The sequence below is a fragment of the Cebus imitator genome, unplaced genomic scaffold (assembly GCF_001604975.1).
Source record: "Cebus imitator isolate Cc_AM_T3 unplaced genomic scaffold, Cebus_imitator-1.0 Scaffold7, whole genome shotgun sequence".
In the NCBI taxonomy this organism is placed as follows: Eukaryota; Metazoa; Chordata; class Mammalia; order Primates; family Cebidae; genus Cebus; species Cebus imitator.
Window position 1 is genome coordinate 4,262,310 of NW_016107322.1, and position 19,363 is coordinate 4,281,672.

General features: G+C 34.3%; 1 protein-coding gene across 2 annotated transcripts in view; it reads left to right on the top strand.

Annotated features, from left to right (window-relative positions):
* The window catches only part of CUNH21orf91 (chromosome unknown C21orf91 homolog), a 27,346-nt gene extending 9,166 nt beyond the window's left edge, over positions 1-18,180 (top strand). For both annotated transcript variants that reach the window (XM_017539544.2, XM_037742454.1), the window contains exons 3-5: positions 10,007-10,543; positions 11,837-11,899; positions 13,536-18,180. In XM_017539544.2, coding sequence (XP_017395033.1) covers positions 10,007-10,543; positions 11,837-11,899; positions 13,536-13,702 — 767 coding nt within the window. In that variant the 3' untranslated portion in view covers positions 13,703-18,180. The remainder of the gene's footprint in view (positions 1-10,006; positions 10,544-11,836; positions 11,900-13,535) is intronic.
* The last annotated feature ends 1,183 nt before the right edge of the window (positions 18,181-19,363 follow it).

Genomic DNA, 19,363 nt, shown 5'->3' on the forward strand with positions numbered 1-19,363 from the left:
TTGAGATGGAGCCTTGCTCTGTTGCCCAGGCTAGAGTGCAGTGGCACGATCTTGGCTCACAGCTACCTCTGCCTCCTGGGTTCAAGTGCTCTCCTGCCTTAGCCCCCGAGTAGCTGTGATTACAGGCACTCAACACCATACCCGGCTAATTTTTGTATTTTTAGTAGAGATGAGGTTTCAACATGTTAGCCAGACTTGTCTCAAACTCCTGACCTCAGGTGATCCACCCACCTTGGCTTCCCAAAATGCCAGTATAACAGGTGTGAGCCACCACACCCAGCCTCCCACTCTTGTTAATTCACCTATTTACTCTCTCCTCCATGTGTTTTACTAACTCATCAGCTTGCCAACCTAAAATTATTTTCTATGTAACCTGGCAGATTGGCTAAAGGAATGATTAGCATATCAGAAATGATCATGTCTCCATATACAAAAGAAAGAAAAAGTCAAGGAAAAAAAGTTTCCCTTTTTTCCTTAAGCCATAGTTCTTTAAAGAGCGGTTCATTTAGGGTCTCTTATTATTTCTCCTCCCAGCTATTCTTCAGCGCCCTCTAATTTGCCAGCCTCTTTTGCTCTCTCCAGTGATCACCTAGAGCTATCTGGGCAATAAACAGGTTCATGTTATTGTAATTTTCAAATTTTCTGACATTTAACATTTCCCTCTTTGTTAAAATACTCAACTCCCTCAATCCTGGCCTCTTTTTTTTATGTGTTGTTTTTATACCATGGCTTCAACTGTCTGTAAGCTGATAAAGTTAAGCTGGAACTCCACAAACTTAAACTGTGAGGCCAAATCTTTATTCTGAGCACCAGACTCATATAATCCTACCTGTTGGCCTCTCCATGTAAATATTTTTCAGGTGTTGAGCCGAAGTTTCTTGAGCTAAATTAATCTTCTCCCATATACACATGCATTTTATATTTCCTTCATCCTTGATTCATGTGGAATGCCAGGCCTGACCTCCCAGAGATTTTTTTTCATTAGACATCTAGGGTTGAGACTAGGAATTTGAATTTTAACAAGAATTTCGGCTGACTCTTATGCTGGTGATCTAAGGACCAGGTTCTTCAGGAACCATGGAGAGTTCTGTAGGTGTATTGATGAGTTGGGGCTCATATCTATCCTGATGTCTGCTTTTCAAGCTGTGTGCCCTATCAGGGATGGGTTTCCAATTTGCAAAGGCAAATTGAACTCTGGGCTAGCAACAGCTCTGTCAGCCCTCAGCTCTTCTCTCCTGTCCACCCTCTCCATGTAGTCTGTCTCTGAATCATATTGATTCTCTCCAGTTTGTTGCCTACTTATCATTCTCTCTGCTACACCTTAGTCCAAGCCATTATTTCTTCTTACCTGTATTACCTCAAGAACTACTTAATTGGTTTCATAGGCTTGATCCTCTCCCCCATCCCTACTCCTCACTTCCAACACTTCTCATTCAGTACCACCATAAAGATCTTTAAAGTACAAATTTGATCATGCCATTTCGTTTACATAAAACTCTTAAATCATTGTCTGCGATTTTCTGCAGGTTAAATATTAACTCGCTAACATGGCATGTCATTCTTCTCATGACCAGGAACCTGCCTAACTGGCCACCTTCATCTTTCATTATCCTCCAGAGGCACTTTACAGCCAGTCATGCTCTCCTGCCTTCAGTCTCTCTCCCCTTTTCTGTCTGTCTCACTTCTGTGCCTTTGCTTCTCTAGTTCCCTCTGTCCTAAACATCATTTACTTTCCTTCCTCCTTGTTTGCAGCTGCCTATCTTTTGGAGTACCTGTAATAATAAATGAGAGGGGATAATAAATAACATCATTGCCTGTGTCACAGGGTTGCTGCGAGGATGAGAAAAGATGAATATAGGAACCCTGTGTCAATACAGGTAAACAGTATGTTGCAAATGTTAGTATTCATTTAAATAGAAATTTAGAAGAGTTTTGTTTTCATCTTATCTGAAAAGATGAAATACTATATTGAGGGTATTGCTGTGATTGGTTTGTATGTTGAACAGCTTCTTCATTAACAGAATAATTGAGTGTTCTATATACATTGAGGATGTTCAAATTTGTCCTGAGTTAACCTTTCAGTGATGAGGTTTTCAATAGGTTTTTCTGCTCTAGCTTTCCTCATTTCTTCATTTGGTAGGTGCCCAGCAAATCCATTCAATTCAATGGTAGGGATTTTGTTCAATTATCAACATATTTCCTCCACTCCCTTTGTAGTCTTTGGCTCTCCAACAAGGATTGCCAGATAAATCTACTGTGATGGTGATTTTGAGGGGAGGTGGGCTGCTTTTATTTTAGTGTTACATACTTTTCTTTGCTAGATACATTCTTAAGAGGATTCTTACAACCAAAATAAAATTCAGAATTTTAGGATGTTTTAGGAATCCATATCTTTTACCATTTTAGTGTCTTAATCTTTTCGTTTAACTTAGTTCATTGGAATGTAACATACAATACCTGAAGTCTAATTTGTCTTAGACCAAAGAACACTGTTCTTTCTTAAACTAAAAAGCATTTCTTCAGACATTTTTTCAATCTTTTAAGTTTTCACTACTTAAAAGGATAAAAGATTTTGTTTTTCTCAAAATAAAGTTTCCTTATTTTATTAAAAAACAAACTATGCTTAATATAAGAAAACCAAATACAGAAAGCAAAAAGATAGATTCATAATTCTACCTATTTACTCATACTCTCTCAATATTTGTGGGGTTCTAAGTTTTCTGCAGTACAGCGTGGGGAGAGAGGGTAACAATGTTTTGAAAACATTTTTGTGTTTAAACATTTGTGTTTAAAAAGTGAAATGAGGCTGTATATACCATTTAATAATTAGGCCTTTCATGTAATATGTTAGGAACATCTTTTTTTCTGTTAACAGGTAAAGTTTTGTCTACATCATTTTTTTGCATCCCATTGTACCATACTTTGTTTAACCAGTTTTCCATTGATGAATATTTAGCTTGTGTTCAATTTCCGGTACTAAAATCTTTTTATACATTCATCTTTTTTGCTTGTCTGATTAAATTCTCATTGTAGGTAGCTTAAATTCTCAAAGGTAGACTATGGGTCAAATGGATGCCCCAATTTGCAGTCCTGTCATTTGTTTTAATGTCTCTCCTCCACTACTTAATTGATGCCATGTATTCCATTATGTTAAAAACTATTTTACATTATGGAAAAAAATGTACCTTAGTTCTCCAACCCCTTTGTTTAGATCAAAGTTTTTTTGCTTTTTGGGTTTTTTTTAACTCTAGAATTGTTGTGTTGCAGTTATGACAAATAGTCCTAGTGTTTAAGGATGTTAACCCCAACTTGAGATGGAATTCAGGCTCCTAGGTATAAGTCAGTATGTTAATACCCAACAATAGCTTTCTTATTCTTGTCTCTGTGTGTAGTAGCATCATCAAAAGAAATGCTTGGTTAGGAACAGTGCCTCATGCTTGTAATCCCAGCACTTTGGGATACCAAGGTAGGAGGGTAGCTTGAGCTGACGAGTTTAAGACCAGCCTAGACAACATAGTAAAATGCCATCTCTACTATATGTATGAAAAAATTATACAGGCAGGGTGGCACATACTTCTGTAGTTCCAGGGACTTAGGAGGCTGAGATGGGAGGACTGGTTGAGCCCTTGAGACCAGGAGATTGAGGCTGCAATAAGCTGTTATCGTGCCACTGCACTTCAGCCTGGGCAAAAGAGCAAGACTCTGTCTCAAAAAAAAAAAAAAAAAAAAAAAAAAAAAAAAAAAAAAAAAAAAAAAAAAAAAAAAAAAAAAAATTCAGAAAGATAAATGCTTGTAGGTATGTGATTAAAATATAGATCGACTAAAACATATATTGGCATAATACTACATATTTGTAGTTCACATTGGTTTGAACTGTAATGGCTTTTTTTTTTTTTTTAGAGGGACAGGGTTTCACCATATTGGTCAGGCTGGTCTCAAACTCCTGAACTGAGGTGATACGCCCACCTTGGCCTCCCAAAGTACTGGGATTGATTACAGGCATGAGCCATCGCACCTGGCTGAACTGTAATTTCTTATTTCTGTTTTAGCATTTTGCAATATGATTCATCAATTACTGCATTTTTTATTTTTAGCTGTAGTCTTATCAAATGGTTGAGTTGCAGTGATCATTTCTCAAATCAGCCTTAACTTTTACCATTTACTACCTTCTGTAGTAATTGAATTCTAAATGCCTCTAATTCACTAGCTAGTATATTTCCATTAGATGCTGTTATAAAGCATTTATTTAAGAAATAATTAACTAGAATTTCAGAAACAGTCATTCAAATATATGCAGAGAAGTTGAGTTGCAAAACGTACGTTCCACAGTTACAGATGAGCTTTTCATTTTATTTTTCAGGAAAATAGATCACTTTCTCAGAACTCAAGTTGAGCAGGTGACAGTTCAGGAGATGAAGGGTAAAGAGACAGAGTTATCACATTCTTGCTTTCAAACCTTAAATTTGCTTCGTCATAATGTGCCCTCATTCATCTGGTTATTATGATAAAGGCATTTTTAAGGTTATCTTTCAAGCAACATCTTTTTAACCTTGTCTATCATTAGGAAACTTCTGTTGTATTTTTGTTTTGCTGTAAGTTGGTGTCTCCATATGCCACATGTAAGTGCATATTTAAAACTAGTAATTCAATTATAGTTAATTTGCATAGCTTTTTAGGTGTCTGATGACAGTTTCATGCACAAAATTTTTTTAGAATAAATATCAGTACCTTCACTTAAAGCCTTCAGGAGAATATGGAACAAGTAGAGGTTTACTTGGGTCCATTAGATTATTGGCTTGAAAGTTTTTATAACATAATGTTAATTGATTGTACCATTTAAACCTTATAGCATAAATTTGATTTATTTTACCAGAAAAACAAATTTAGCTTTCTATATTGTGCTGTGGTGAGTGTAATATCCCATATTGATATATCAGTACACTGGCTGATGTGTACCTGGCCAACAAGGTGAAACCCTGTCTCTAGTAAAAATACAAAAATTAGCCAGGCACGGTAGTATTCACCTGTAATCCCAGCTACTCAGGAGACTGAGGCAGGATAATTGCGTGAACCCTGGAGGTAGAGGTTGCAGTGAGCTGAAATTGTACCACTGCAAGCCTGGGCAACAAAGCGAGACTCTGTCTTTTAAAAAAAAAAAAAAAAAAAAGAGAGAGAGTAATGGTGGTAACTAGAGCTAAACATCTAAACATTTGAATAGCCTTTGCACTTTTAGAATGGAGTTAGTTAACCAGATTTTCTTAAGGCAAATTTAAAGAGTAACTTAAAGGTTAGAGGTGGGGATAGCATGCCAGAGGGGTTAGAGGGAGGGTTATGAAAGTACGTATAGAAGAATAGCATAAAAACTCAGAGATAAAATGGGAAAAGATAAAACAAAAATAAAATTACTGAATGGGAACAGCTTAATAGTAGTTAAAAAAAATACTATTCCTACAGAAATGTAGCCTATATAAATTTCTAAATGGCCTCTAACCAGAAGAAACCCATACTTTTTTTTTTTTAAGTTCTGGGATACATGTGCAGAATGTGCAGGTTTGTTACATAGGTATACACGTGCCATGGTGGTTTGCTGCACTCATCACCCCGTCATCTGCATTAAATATTTCTCCTAATGTTTTCCCTCCCCTAACCCCCCACCCCCCGAGAGGCTCCTGTATATTGACGTTCCCCTCCCTGTGTCCCTGTGTTCTTATTGTTCAACTCCCACTTATGAGTGAAAATACGCAGTTTGGTTTTCTGTTCCTGTGTTAGTTTGCTGATAATGATGGTTTCTAGTTTCATCCATATCCCTGCAAAAGACATGAACTCATCCTTTTTTATGGCAGCATAGTATTCCATGGTGTATATATGCCTCGTTTTCTTTATTTCAGTCTATCATTCATGGACATTTTGTTGGTTCCAAGTCTTTGCTGTTATGAATAGTGCTGCAGTAAACATATGTGTGCATGTGTCTTTATAGTAGAATGATTTGTAATCCTTTGGGTATATGCCCAGTAATGGGATTGCAGGGTCAAATGGTATTTCTCGTTCTAGATCCTCAAGGAATTGCCACACTGTCTTCCACAGTGGTTGAACATTAGTTTAACCCACCAACAGTGTAAAAGTGTTCCTATTTCTTTACATCCTTTCCAGCATCTGTTGAGAAACCCATGCTTAAAAAATAATAATAAGATTAAGACTTTTGGTTACCAGTTAAGGTCTTGGTTCGTTAATAATGACTTTATGACCAAAAAAAAAAGTGACATGGATCTCTTTGAAATGTCTTAATGTGTTGGCCTTCAAATTTTTTATTAGCAAGGAAGTTATACTGCAGACTTGGTTGAACTGGTTTGTAAATTCTTATAACTCAGTTCCTCAGAAGTATCAACTGACTGTATTGCATTTAGATTCATTCCCTTTCAAAAGCTGCTTAGGAAACAAATTAGTGCTCAGAGCTGTTTACACTTATAAATGCAATTAAAATTGAAAAGACAGTTGGGAAAATCACTGGGATCTCTTGATAATAGCAGTGGTTGTTTCTGCTATATAATTTGAACTGGTGAGGTGAAAAAAAAAATCACTTCAAGAGTTTATAAAATGATATGTGTATTACCAATGCACATTAAGTGAACTATTCACATTATTTTCTAGATTAAAAAGTAATTTTTTTCAAGTATATGAGGTAGTCATTGTATTATATTCTTTGAAGTTTTTGTTTCCTCTGCTACTGCCACATGGGATATTTTTAAATATGCTTATAAAACAAATGTTTCCAACTGAACTTTAAAAACTAGTCAAGTTTTTAAATTTTAGTATAACTGACATAACTAAAGAAATTAGAGGTACATAACTAAATGAATGAGCTACAGTTAACATAAAACAGTCTTCTAGTATATGTTCTGTTTGTAAATTTCTATTTTAAAAATATATATAATCAAGTAGAAATTCATGATTTTCTTTGGCAGATTGAATGATGCCACAGGAATGCCATTTCTGTATCAGCGCCACTGATAAGTTCTTTAGACTAATAGCCCATTAGACTAAATATAGGAGTAACTTCACTGAAAGATGCCTTTAATTACCCACGGAGCAGCCTTGCAGAACTGCACATTCTGGTTCCCTTGCTTAGGAGAGAGACCTTGTAAGGGACCTTGAGTGATAATTGGTTTGTTTTTGCTGTTTTAAAATATAATTTTAATTTTCTTTTATGCATTTAACTGCTTTTGAGTACCCACTATGTGCCAGGCATTTTGACATTGAGAATATACATGAGTAAGATAGATACGGTCTGTATTTTACAAAAAAAATACATTTTGCCAGAAATACAGGCCAGGAAAGAGGCAATTATAAAATCTGGTGTGATAAACTCGTGTTTGGGTTAGGCAAGGCTTCTTAAGGGAAATGAGAACTAGACAGGAGGGGATGATAATCATGACCCACATTTGTAGTGGGAATGGTAGTGGAGTGAAGCAGAAGGACTTAAGATCTTGTAGGTGCTAGATTTTATGGGGGAGAAATCTGTTAAGATGGTCAGCAAAACATCCAGGATTTCGGGGAGTGAAAAGCTTTCAAGGAGGACACCCAGGTTTCTTCCTTGAGTAGTTGGTGATGCATAGTCAGTAAGAGGATCAGCTTTAGAGTTGTGTGGTGGGAGAGGAAGGGGAGTTAATGTTCAGTAAGGTGAGTTTGGGGAGCCAGTAGGTACATCTAAGTGGAAATTATATTACATGAAACATTAAGAAGAAACAGTGGCTAAAAGACTTCACAAGTCCACATTATTGTTCAGATAGATATCTATTATACTCACCTGTTGTTGAACCTATAGAGTACATCAGAGAATTAGTTATTTAATGTAATTACTTTTTCATCTTGTTTTAATATAATTTCTGGAGTTTCTGTATAAATGCTAAAAAGCCTACAAAATTTAACAAATATTAATTATTTTCTGTAGCCTAGTTCACAACCTTTTTTATATGCTGAAGAATTTCATATAAATTGGAGGAGAAACTTATAAATTACTATATTTATATTCAACTAAATCATTGTTACATAGAGCTGAGGCAGTGGACTGAGAATGAGACCATTTACTGTTTTGAGGTATTAGCTAACCATCGGTTGACAACAAGACCTAAAAGAGTTTGCAGAGAATAAGGGAGCTCTTTAATAAATGTTACAATTAGAAATAGGCAAGTTTCAGGTTTTCTCTGCATACTGGTGTTTCCCAGAAAAGTAAGCATTGGAATCAAATAGCAGATGTGACCATTTTTCTTTTGGTGTATAACTTGTGATAACTACTGTTTTTGTCTTATTACCTAAAATGTGTAATAATAAAACTTTTAATAAAGCAGGGCTGATGAGTTTCCTTTTTACGGCAATTTACCCAGTTTTGAAGATGTATACTCTATTTGCAAGTAAAGCTTTGAGAATTATCCTGTACATATTCTAACGTTGCTGGAAATTTGACTTAATCAGATTAATAACTGGTAGAAATGTATACATGCTCACAATTGCAGCACAAGGAACAAGGTGATAAATAAAATGTGTATTAAATTCTGTTTAAGTTTCTAGCAATTTTTGTGCTAATTAGAAGAAACGAGGCTCAGATATTTGAGTTTAACTCGTGAGAGCAGTTGATTACGTGTGTTTATAATATTAATGTGTTTTAGAGGTTCACATAGCTTGCAGTAACTGTTGAGGGAACTGATAACCAATTTAACTCTTGGTTTTGACAGTCTCACCAAGTCCCACCACTGGCTGATGTTATATTTAAAAAAAAAAAAATTAATATTCACAAGTATGTTAATACTTGATTTCATACCATTAAAGTGCAAATGCTTCATTATCTTTCTTTTAGCAGACTTTGGAGTTCACGTAATAAAATCACTGTAAGTTCAGTTTTCAAAAGCAAAGGATGAATTACAGAATGTATTTTTTTCTGATGAATCAGCTAAAGCTTTTTTTAAAACTAGCTCCTGAGTGGCTCTCCACTTACTCCATTTAAAAAACTAAGCAGATTTAAACTGTTTAGTTCTGGCAGACATAAATTTTCAGGTCCATATTCCTGATTTACCTTCAATATAAAAGTAGGAGTGTTTGACTTTAATAATATGGTTTGAACTTATAAAAATGTGAATATATTCTATATTTTGAAATGTATTTTATATTTGAAATGTATTCTGTATTTTTAAAAAACAATTGAGGTGGCACCTGCATACATACACTCTTCTAAGTTGGTAGATATGAAAGTAATAGTAATATTTCTGTTATGGTATATAATGAATATTTGTGAGTTGAGGAATTACTGGCTATTGGATCTTGACAGATGGAATTTACTGCTATATGAAAAATGATTGTGTATAATGCATTTTTTCTAGGAGATAAAATTACAAGGTTTTAGTAAGTATAAAATGGAAACGTGAAAAATGTTAGATGCTTTTTCTTAAAAAATAAATCTAAATCGTTTATTGAATTTTTGACTTTTGTTAATTTGTAATTTTCTGGTTCTGGTTTATTTTTCTCCAGTAAACATAACTCATAATTTAGGAACATGATTTACTGTGTTTTGGAGGGGAAAAAACCTTGTTGAGCATTTCTGTTATTGAACCTTATAATATTGTAGACATTTTTACAAGTATGTACTTGAGAAGGTTTAATGAAGAAAGCACTATAATGTAAAGGCCAAGAATCTGTACAGGTAAATTGCTGGGTTCAGTAGTATTTTTTTTATATTGTGCAGTAACATCTCTGGACTAAGATTAAAATTTAATAATTAAATTCTTAGAAAGTTTCTGCTATTCATAAGAATTTAATATTACTGAATATAATAAGTTAAATTGAAGCAGAAATTATTAGGCCACATTGTATATTAATACTGATATTCTTTAGCATTTTTCTTCTAATTCACAGACTATCAAGGATGTTGATTTTACTAAGATTTGTATATTCTTAAAGTGATTTAAAGAAGAAAACACAATTCTTCAAGTCTTCTGTTTCTCTTTTTCTTCCATAGGAGTACCAAAGTCTAATCTCTTGCACACTAAATCCTTGAGGGGCCATAAAGACTGCTTTGAAAAATACCATTTAATTGCAAACCAGGGTTGTCCTCGATCTAAGCTTTCAAAAAGTACTTATGAAGAAGTCAAAACCATTTTGAGTAAGAAGATAAACTGGATTGTACAATATGCACAAAATAAGGATCTGGATTCAGATTCTGAATGTTCTAAAAACTCCCAGCATCATCTGTTTGATTTCAGACATAAGCCAGAAGAAAAATTACTTCCACAGTTTGACTCCCAAGTACCAAAATATTCTGCAAAATGGGTAGATGGAAGTGCAGGTGGTGTCTCTAACTGTACACAAAGAATTCTGGAGCAGAGGGAAAATACAGACTTTGGACTTGCTATGTTACAAGATTCAGGTGCCACTTTATGTCATAACAGTGTATTGTGGCCTCATAGTCGCAACCAGGCACAGAACAAAGAAGAGACAAACTCTAGTCCAGAGGCTAATGTCCAGACCCAGCATCCACATTACAGCAGAGAGGAATGTAAGTAAAATGGGCAGAAAAGTAAAAGTTGGGAGGTTTGGGGTTTTTTTACATTTGTATAAATGTATAATGGCTCAAGAATTTTGCTGTGGAATTGTAGATTTGGTAAACATTGTATTTAAATAACAGGTTCACCTTAGCAAAAATGAGATATCTTAAAACTTTTCATTCACTGGAATTCTCCTATGTTCTAAGCATTGAAGTTAGGCAGTTTCCGTGTTTGTTGTGCCATTTAAAATGATTACGCTAAACAGAATCAACAAACTGAATTGGAACGTCTAGGACTCATGTAGTGTATTAGTACAGCTTTCTCTATTGGCTAATACATATTGTCACATTACTAATCCCTACAATACTAATTGACTGGTGGTGGCATTTCAAAAGCAAAAATCTGACATTTTACTAAAGGCCAAAGGTAATGTGTGCAGTTATTGTAAAGTTAGAAGGGGTGACTCATTCTGTCTACATCTGTTTCTACAAAAACTTAGAGAAGCTGAGGTGATTTTGTCTTGAAATCATGATTTCAGAGCCGGAAGGAACCTCTGGTATCTTTTTAAGATTGTATATCTAGATAGACAAATTGCTTTTTCAGACTGCTGGTTATACACTGTGTAATGCTTAATCAAAATAAGCTTAATGGGTAATAACTAACACTTTTTTAAAAATTGAAACAGAATAGGAAATAACAGAATTCACTGGACCTACTACTAAGTATTTTTTGGTGAAACTTTTGTTTCAGTGAAGGGTGGTGGTATACTGGGAGTAATAAAAAAATATATATATGTTTCTGGCCAGGCACAGTGGCTCACACCTATAATCCCATCACTTTGGGAGGCCAATATGTGAGGATCACTTGAGCCCAGGAGTTCAAGACCAGCCTAGACAACATAGTGAGACCCTATCTCTACAAAAAATTCAAAAGTAGTGAGGTGTGGTGGCACATGCCTACGGTTCCAACTCCTAGGGAGGCTGAAATAGAAGGAATCACTTGAGCCCAGGAGGTTGAGGCAACAGTGAGCCATTGATTGCACCACTGCATTCTCGCCTGAGTGACAGGGCAAGACCCTGTCTCAAAAAAGAATAAAGATAAAATTTTCTTACCATGGGTTGTGGTCAGGATTTGAAAACTTCTACTTTACACTTAGGAGAGCTAATGGTTGAATACTGGAGTACTGCTGAACGTTGTGTTGGCGTTAAGTGCAAATTTTTAAAACTAGGATATTGTGTTGGCAATGTAAGCAGCGTGTTTTCCTAGGTTGTTGTGGTAATAGTGAATACATTTTCATGTTTCAGTGGATTCGATGACTCTTGGTGAGGTAGAGCAACTGAATGCAAAGCTCCTACAGCAAATCCAGGGTAAGAATCACTCTCAATGCTTTTTTGTGTGTGAAAATTTTGACATAGAAAATCACCCATGATAGTGCACCATTGGCTTTATCTACATTTAAATTTGGAAATGAGATATTCAAACCTGTTAGAGTTTCCAGAGCAAAAAGAATAAGAAACAATCTTCAACTGCAGAGGAAATACATTTTTCTTTTCTTTTCTTGTCTTTTCTTTTTTTGGGGGGGCAACAGAATCTTGCTTTATCACCCAGGTTGGAATATAATGGTGGTGATCCTCCTGAGTAACTGGGACTTACTGGCACGATTACACTCAGCTAATTTTCTATTTTTTATAGAGATGGGGGTCTCTTTATGTTGCCCAGGCTGATCTCAAGCTCCTGGGCTCAAGCAGTCCTCCTGCCTCAACCTCCCAAAGAGCTGGCATTACAGTTGTGAGCCACTGCACCTGGCCACATTTTTCTTTTCTAAGTGGAAATGGAAACTACAACTTAATCTCTACCTCTTACTAACATTTGAGTGACTATCTACTGTGGCACCAGGCATTACGTGGGCATGCTCCCAAACAGTTCTTTAAAGCATGTGATATTAGTCTTTTTTGTTAATTATAAACAATTTCAAACATCTATAAAAGTAGTGACACTAGTATAATAAACGCCTTAAGCATATTCAGCAGCTTCAACTGTCATCAAAGGCATAATAATCATCATCTCTACTTGGATGCATTACCATTGCATCACCTGTAGCATGGATTATTTTGAAACAAATCCCAGGTAACACATTGTTTTTGTCCATAAATAGTTTAGGATTTTCTCTAAAAGTAACTTTTTCAAAAAGTCACAGTCTCATTATCACATCATCTAAAGTTAATTATTCCTTAACAGTATCAAATATGATGCTAACACTGACAGTTAATGTTCAGATTCCCCAATTGTCTCCTTTTCAATACTTCAGAGATACTGTGTTGCTTACAAAGATCACGTATCCAGTCAGCAGCAGATTGAGGGTTTAAACTCCAAAGGCTAACCACACAGCCTCTCAGAATAATAAAAATAATCACAATAATAATAGTAGAAACTTATGTGTACTTTACAAATATCTCATTTAATTTTTACAGTAGCCTACTGAAGTGCTTACTATCATTATTGATGTTACACATAAAAGGAAATTGAAGCCAAAAGTTTCTTGCTTGAGGCACATAAGAGTAGGAACAAGGATTCAAAACTCCTGGTAGTCTGATTCCAAAGCCTCTTTAAGGGGGTTCCAGACCAGAATACTAATGGGCTCTTCTTGTCCATAAATCATATCATATACTAATGGAATCTGTTTACAGATTCTAATTGAGAAATGTGGCTCAGCTATAGTAACAACCGCCATTTTTGCGGTGCATCTCTGTAGTCATTGGTTATGACTTGAAATTTCACTTGATAGAGACAGCCAAATTCTAATTGACTGTGTAAAGTATACAGAATTCCCAGGATGATCAGAACCAACATGCTTTGTAGAGAACACAACTATTTCTTTGGTGTCAAATCAGTTTCATTGTGACACTTTGCCCAATGCATAGATTTCAGTTAGAGTTCTTGAAATTTAAATTATAGCATTGGCTTTCTGCATACTAAAAATGAAACTTTTTATATCTTTTACAGAAGTTTTTGAAGAGTTAACACACCAAGTACAAGAAAAAGATTCTTTGGCCTCACAGCTCCATGTCCGCCACGTTGCTATTGAACAGCTTCTGAAGAACTATTCTAAGTTACCATGTCTGCAAGTAGGGCGAACAGGAATGAAGTCACACCTACCCATAAACAACTGACCTAAACAGACCTGCTTCATATGCCCTACCCTTTATTGGTCTCCCAGACATGCAAACTTTGAAGAAGTTTGAAGGAAGCTGTGGTCCATTTTTTTATGGTCATTAAATTTGCCAAACATGAGGCAGTATTTAACATCTTTGTCAAATAAAGCAGATCATTATACTCTAGTCTTCTAGGGCTAATCATTTTGGCTCATTTGGGGACTCTTTTTCCTGTAATTACTAAACAAATTTTATTACATGTGACTACTTAAATATACTGTTAGTGTCATTTTATTATATGTAATTCACCTGTCAAAACAACAGATTAACAAATTCCTTAGTCTAAACTAAAGATAATTTTTAAGAGGGAAATGGAATTCATATCACCTCTTTATTATGAGCAATATTTTAATATAAAAATTTTATATGTAAAAATGCTATTTTAGGTACTTTGCCATTCTCTTTATAAATGTGTATTTGAGCGGCTCTGTATATTTATTTACACTATCGTGTGAATATGTTCACCCATAATTCAGGTCACTGCATTTTATTCTCTTAATACAATGTTTTTACAACTGTACCTTGCTTTCCAAAGATAAATGTATTTTGGATTAGAAATCAATTTAGTTGAGTTGTTTTAACTTCTAAAGCTCTTATAAAAAAGGTATTAATAACTTTTTAAAGCAAGTACTGAAGTAAATAAAATACATTATTTTGTTTTGTAACAAAAGCAGTTCTGAGTTAGTTCAGGAAGAAAAGACTAATCTGGCTTTTTTGTCAACTTGTCTCCATAGAAAAGAAAGCCTCCTCTACTTCTTTCATTATTAGCTTCACACCAATGACTGTGATGCATTAGAATTTGGACAGAGTAAGTCAAGCCTTACTTCCAATTCAAATACAATGTCTATCTTCAAATTGAATATGCTGTGAAATTGTTCTGTCTTTGAAAAGTAAGGCTATTTTGTGTACCATTTTGGGTAAAGTTTCAAGAATACTTAAACTGTCTAAATTGTATTATCACCATCATTGAAATTAGTGCTCAAAGAAAGCATTGTGAGGTATTTTCCTAAAGTTTAGAATCTAAAGAGAAGTAGAAGAATTGCTTGACAGAAGAAAAGCAAAACTCCTAATTAAAAAAAAAAAAAACTTTAGCCTATGTATTAAGAGAATGTTCTCGTAAGTTACCTATGATGTTTCCAAAGAGTTTTTATCTAGCAGATTGTCTCAAACAGCTAGATAAGTTTTAGTAATGTATTAGAGTACAAACGTTACGATGCAGAATTAAAATGGGTTCTAAATTCTGTTTTTAACTTGTGTTTAGAATGCATTTATGAGGTAGATCCTTTGCTTGAAAGTATCTACAGAAAAGCCCAGTAACTTGGCAGCTTCTTGCATAAAGCTATAAATGACATTTGCCTTAAATTTGGCAGCCTACCGTGGCTTGGGTTAGATTTTATTCTTGAACACAAAAAATACTTAGCTAAGCAAAGGAACACTTCAGTCTAGTTGAAAACAACTTTTTGTGATGCTAAAGTGTTAAATTGGCTTGAGGGTATTAATTGATATTCATTGATTTTGTTTTATTTTTCTTTTTAAGTATAACATACTTTTTGGAGGGAATTTTTAGAAAGATGCTTTCAGTTTCTCATTCTTTGAATCATGAAAAATAAATTTAAAATCCAGGGAGTATGGATATACATTGCCTTAGTTTTGATGAGCTTTAAATTAAATGTGTGCAATATCAAAATATTTGAACTTACAAGTTGGGTAAATACATTTCCTGATTATGCCAGTATCTTAGTGCTTAATTGTTCCCACATTTTCAAATTTGACTTACTCTTTTTTGGCATAATTCAGTAAGAATTATAAGAAAATGTAATTACCAGCCAGCCAGTGTGTTTGCACACATTTGGGTTTGTGTTTAGATGAGTTAGGGACAGTCATAAAAGTTGGGGATATGTTGCCTTTGATATCAGTAGTAGCATATTTCCAGAATATGAGCCATAAGTTGCAGTCTTGAATACAACAGTGTTATCCAAAGAAAGGAGTTTTCTGACAAATATATAGCTTTACTAATGAGTATGGAACAATTGGGTGAGAGCGTGCATGTACTGAGGTCTTAAGTGAGGACTCTGATTTATTCCATTTAGATATTTCTACTTAAGCTCTTCAAAGGAGAGGTGCTCTTAAAATTTTGCGGTGCTGGTACTCACACTACTTTATTTGGATGAGTTTTTAGTAAAAACATTTTTGTTGAAGTATTTTGCACAGCAGTTTATCCAAATATTTGATAAACTTATAATTTAGTCCTGTGTTTTCTTAATCAAATATGCAATTATTATGTAAGCAAATGTAAGTATCAGGTACAGAGTTGAGTTCCATCAGAACATGAAACATCACAAATATTGGTTTCTGTACTTGGCTGTTCTCTACAGTTGTTAGTAATTTTTGAGGACGTTTTGAACCAAATCTCATGTACTACTGTTTAAAAAGTGGCAAAACAGACTGCCAGTTGTCCATTATTAAAATTTCAGAGCTTATATGACTAAGGGGATTGAGATAAGACTAATCTTTTTCAAGTTCAATTTTATAATTAGACCAGTCAAATTGATTTTAAAAAATCAGAAAAGTGTTTTTGATCATCAGACAGGGTTGTTCTCTTTAAAGTTTTAAATCTGTTCAACCTTACAATTAAGCTAAAAATCAATTATGTTTACTTTGGAATTATCATCTTATCCTTTGATCCTCATATTAATATCTAAATTAGTCTTTTTTGAAAGGCATGCACTTGAGACTCCAGTAATATATGATTCAGGCAGCAGAATAGTGTTCTTTTCTGTTACGCTGTTTCCTATGCACAATGTTGAAACAAGGACACACTCTTTGTTTTTCAAAATACATGTTCATTTTACCACAAAGTGCCCATTTTTATATACATTTAAGGATTATTTTTTCAATATCAAGTTCATGTTGGAAAGCAACTTCAGAAATATAGTCAAAGTATATAGTCAAATATATCTTGACAGGCATCTTGAGATTTTTTTGGTTTTTTTATTTTACTATATTCTTTACAACTGAAAATGATTTTGTGTTTTCTTTATGTTGTTTATATGTTTTTTACCTTTAGTGTTTGCACTGATAAGGCTTGTTGGTCCATTTTTGTTCATTTTCTTAAAGTAAGCTTTTAGATATATTTGTTTTAATGTTTCCATTTGGGTTTTGTTTTGGAAGAATCTGCTTTCATTATTAAATTATAAAATGTAAAATATAAATGCTCTAAACTTAAGTAGGAATTTTTTAAAGAGTAAATTATTTGTGTAGCTTATTAGGAGGTTCAGGTTAGTGACCAAAAGGTGGGTTACATGTACATGAAAATTTTAAAAGGTACCATGTAAAATTCTTGTATTGTCACTTTTTCTGACTTATGCCAGTTCATTTACTGACAAATGTTGTTACTAAGTACTTATTAAGAAGTTTAATACTCTGCAAAAACATTTTATTACTTTTTGTTCAGGTGTAAAGCAAAGATAATTATGTTGTTTCAGTGTATGATTGTATTTTTAACATTAGATGGTAAGGGTAATTATTTGAGGAAATATGTGGGGAAAATTAGTAAGAGATAAAACCCTCAACACTGTTTATTCTTACCAGGTAAAATTTTGTGGTCATGGGGTAGGGTAGAGTTTAGTAACCAGAATAATAGAGCCCTCACACAAAATAAAAATAACTTGGAGGAGGGCTATAATGCTTGCATCTCAGTATTTTTATTTCATCTCATCCTTTCATAATTGACCTTGTTATGATGCAGTCTAGCCTATTAAGTAACCTCCGGCTATGGTAACATTGATATGAACCATGTTATAGCAAGTCTCCAAAATATCTAGTTTGTAACATACACTCTCCCTGTTCTTTTTAGTTTGAGTCCACATTACTAATACATTTTAATAATATTTAATTATTTCACAATTTTAGGTTTACCAAAGTAAACAAAAAATCATGAAGATAAGTATTGCCCTCCCCAAAAAGGTTTAAAGATTAATTGACCTTCCCTCAACTACACCTAAAGCAAAGGGGAATTTTAGTAAGTGTGTGTACCTTGTTTCTTTCAAACACATCTAGAATGTTTTTCTTTCACCCTACTACCTCTAAAAGAGGCAGTTTAGAAAGTATTCAGTAGTGACTTGTTAAATGCCATTTCGTGTGTGTGTGTGTGTGAATCTTGCTTTAAAACAGCATATACTATAGTCATTGAACTTAATCTCTCTGGTGTTAGAAATTTACAAAATTGTATTAATACATTAGAAAAAAAATGAAACTGCTGTGGTAAAAACCAAGTTTGTTTCAAAAAAAGTAGACAATTATTTGGCTGTTATATTTTCTTTGAAAACTGCAATAATTTATATATTTGTATTGCTCTGCTTTGGAACTGTAACTATATATGCTTGTCTACTATTTTTAATTTTACAACAATAAAATAAGTATTTTGTTATCTGCTAGCTTGAGTGGATGTTTTTAAAAGTAGCCTTTTTTTTTAAAATGGTGGGTCGACATGAAGGGTTTTGCTTTGCAGGTTTAGTAAGTCTATACTTAGAATGATCTTATGTGACATTTTCTTAATTTCTTGTTATAATCTTACCTTATCTCTGATACTTAATATTCTCTCTCTCCCAATACAGATGCAGGAAATAAGATGTCTGGACTTACTAGATGTGTATGCAATTTTTTTAATTGGGTTGTAATTCATACACAGTAGGCACAGGTGTTTAACTGTATTGCTTGAGTTTTAACAAATGTATGCAACTGTATAGCCATCACTCCCTTTGGTTCCCTTCACAGTCACTTCATTAACCATTTCCCTTCCACTGATTGTTCTGATTTTGTTGTCGTTGCCCATGCTGGAGTGCATTGGTGCAATTTCAACTCACTGCAGCCTCCACCTTCCAGGTTCAAGCGATTCTCCTGCATCAGCCTCCCAAGTAGCTGGGGTAACAGGCACACACCACCACGCCTGGCTAATTTCTGCATTTTTAGTAGAGATGGGGTTTTGCCATGTTGGCCAGGCTGGTCTCAAACTCCTGACCTCAGCTGATCTGCCTGCCTTGGCCTCCCAGAGTGCTGGGATTACAGGCATGAGCCACTGCACCCAGCCTGATTGATCTTTATCACTGTACTTTGCATTTGCCTGCATTAAAAACTTTATATAAATGTAGTCATACAACATATGCACATTTGTTCCAGACTTTGTTCTTAAAATTCATCCATGTTAGCTCAAAGATCAGTAACAGTTCATTTGCTTTTTTTTTTTTTTTTTTTTTTGCGCTGACTAGTGCTCCTTTGTATGAATATATTATAATTCGATTATTCACCTGTTGATGGACATTTGAGTTGCTTTTAGTTTGGGGCTTATACGAGTATTTTTTAATTGGCTTTAAAAATTATTAAAATAGGAATACGACAGAGTATTCAAGGTCATTTTTAGTATTATGAATCTGAATATTACCAGTTTTTTTTCACAAATTTTTAAAGTGATTTATATATGATGCTTTAATGGCAACAAGCAGTTTAGGAAACAAAGATGATTGTACAAAAGATCAGAGGCAGATTACAAAATAAGAACTGCTTGAACATTGAAACATTTCATGGAGTATTAGAAAAATCTCACTTTTATTTGAAATTCTC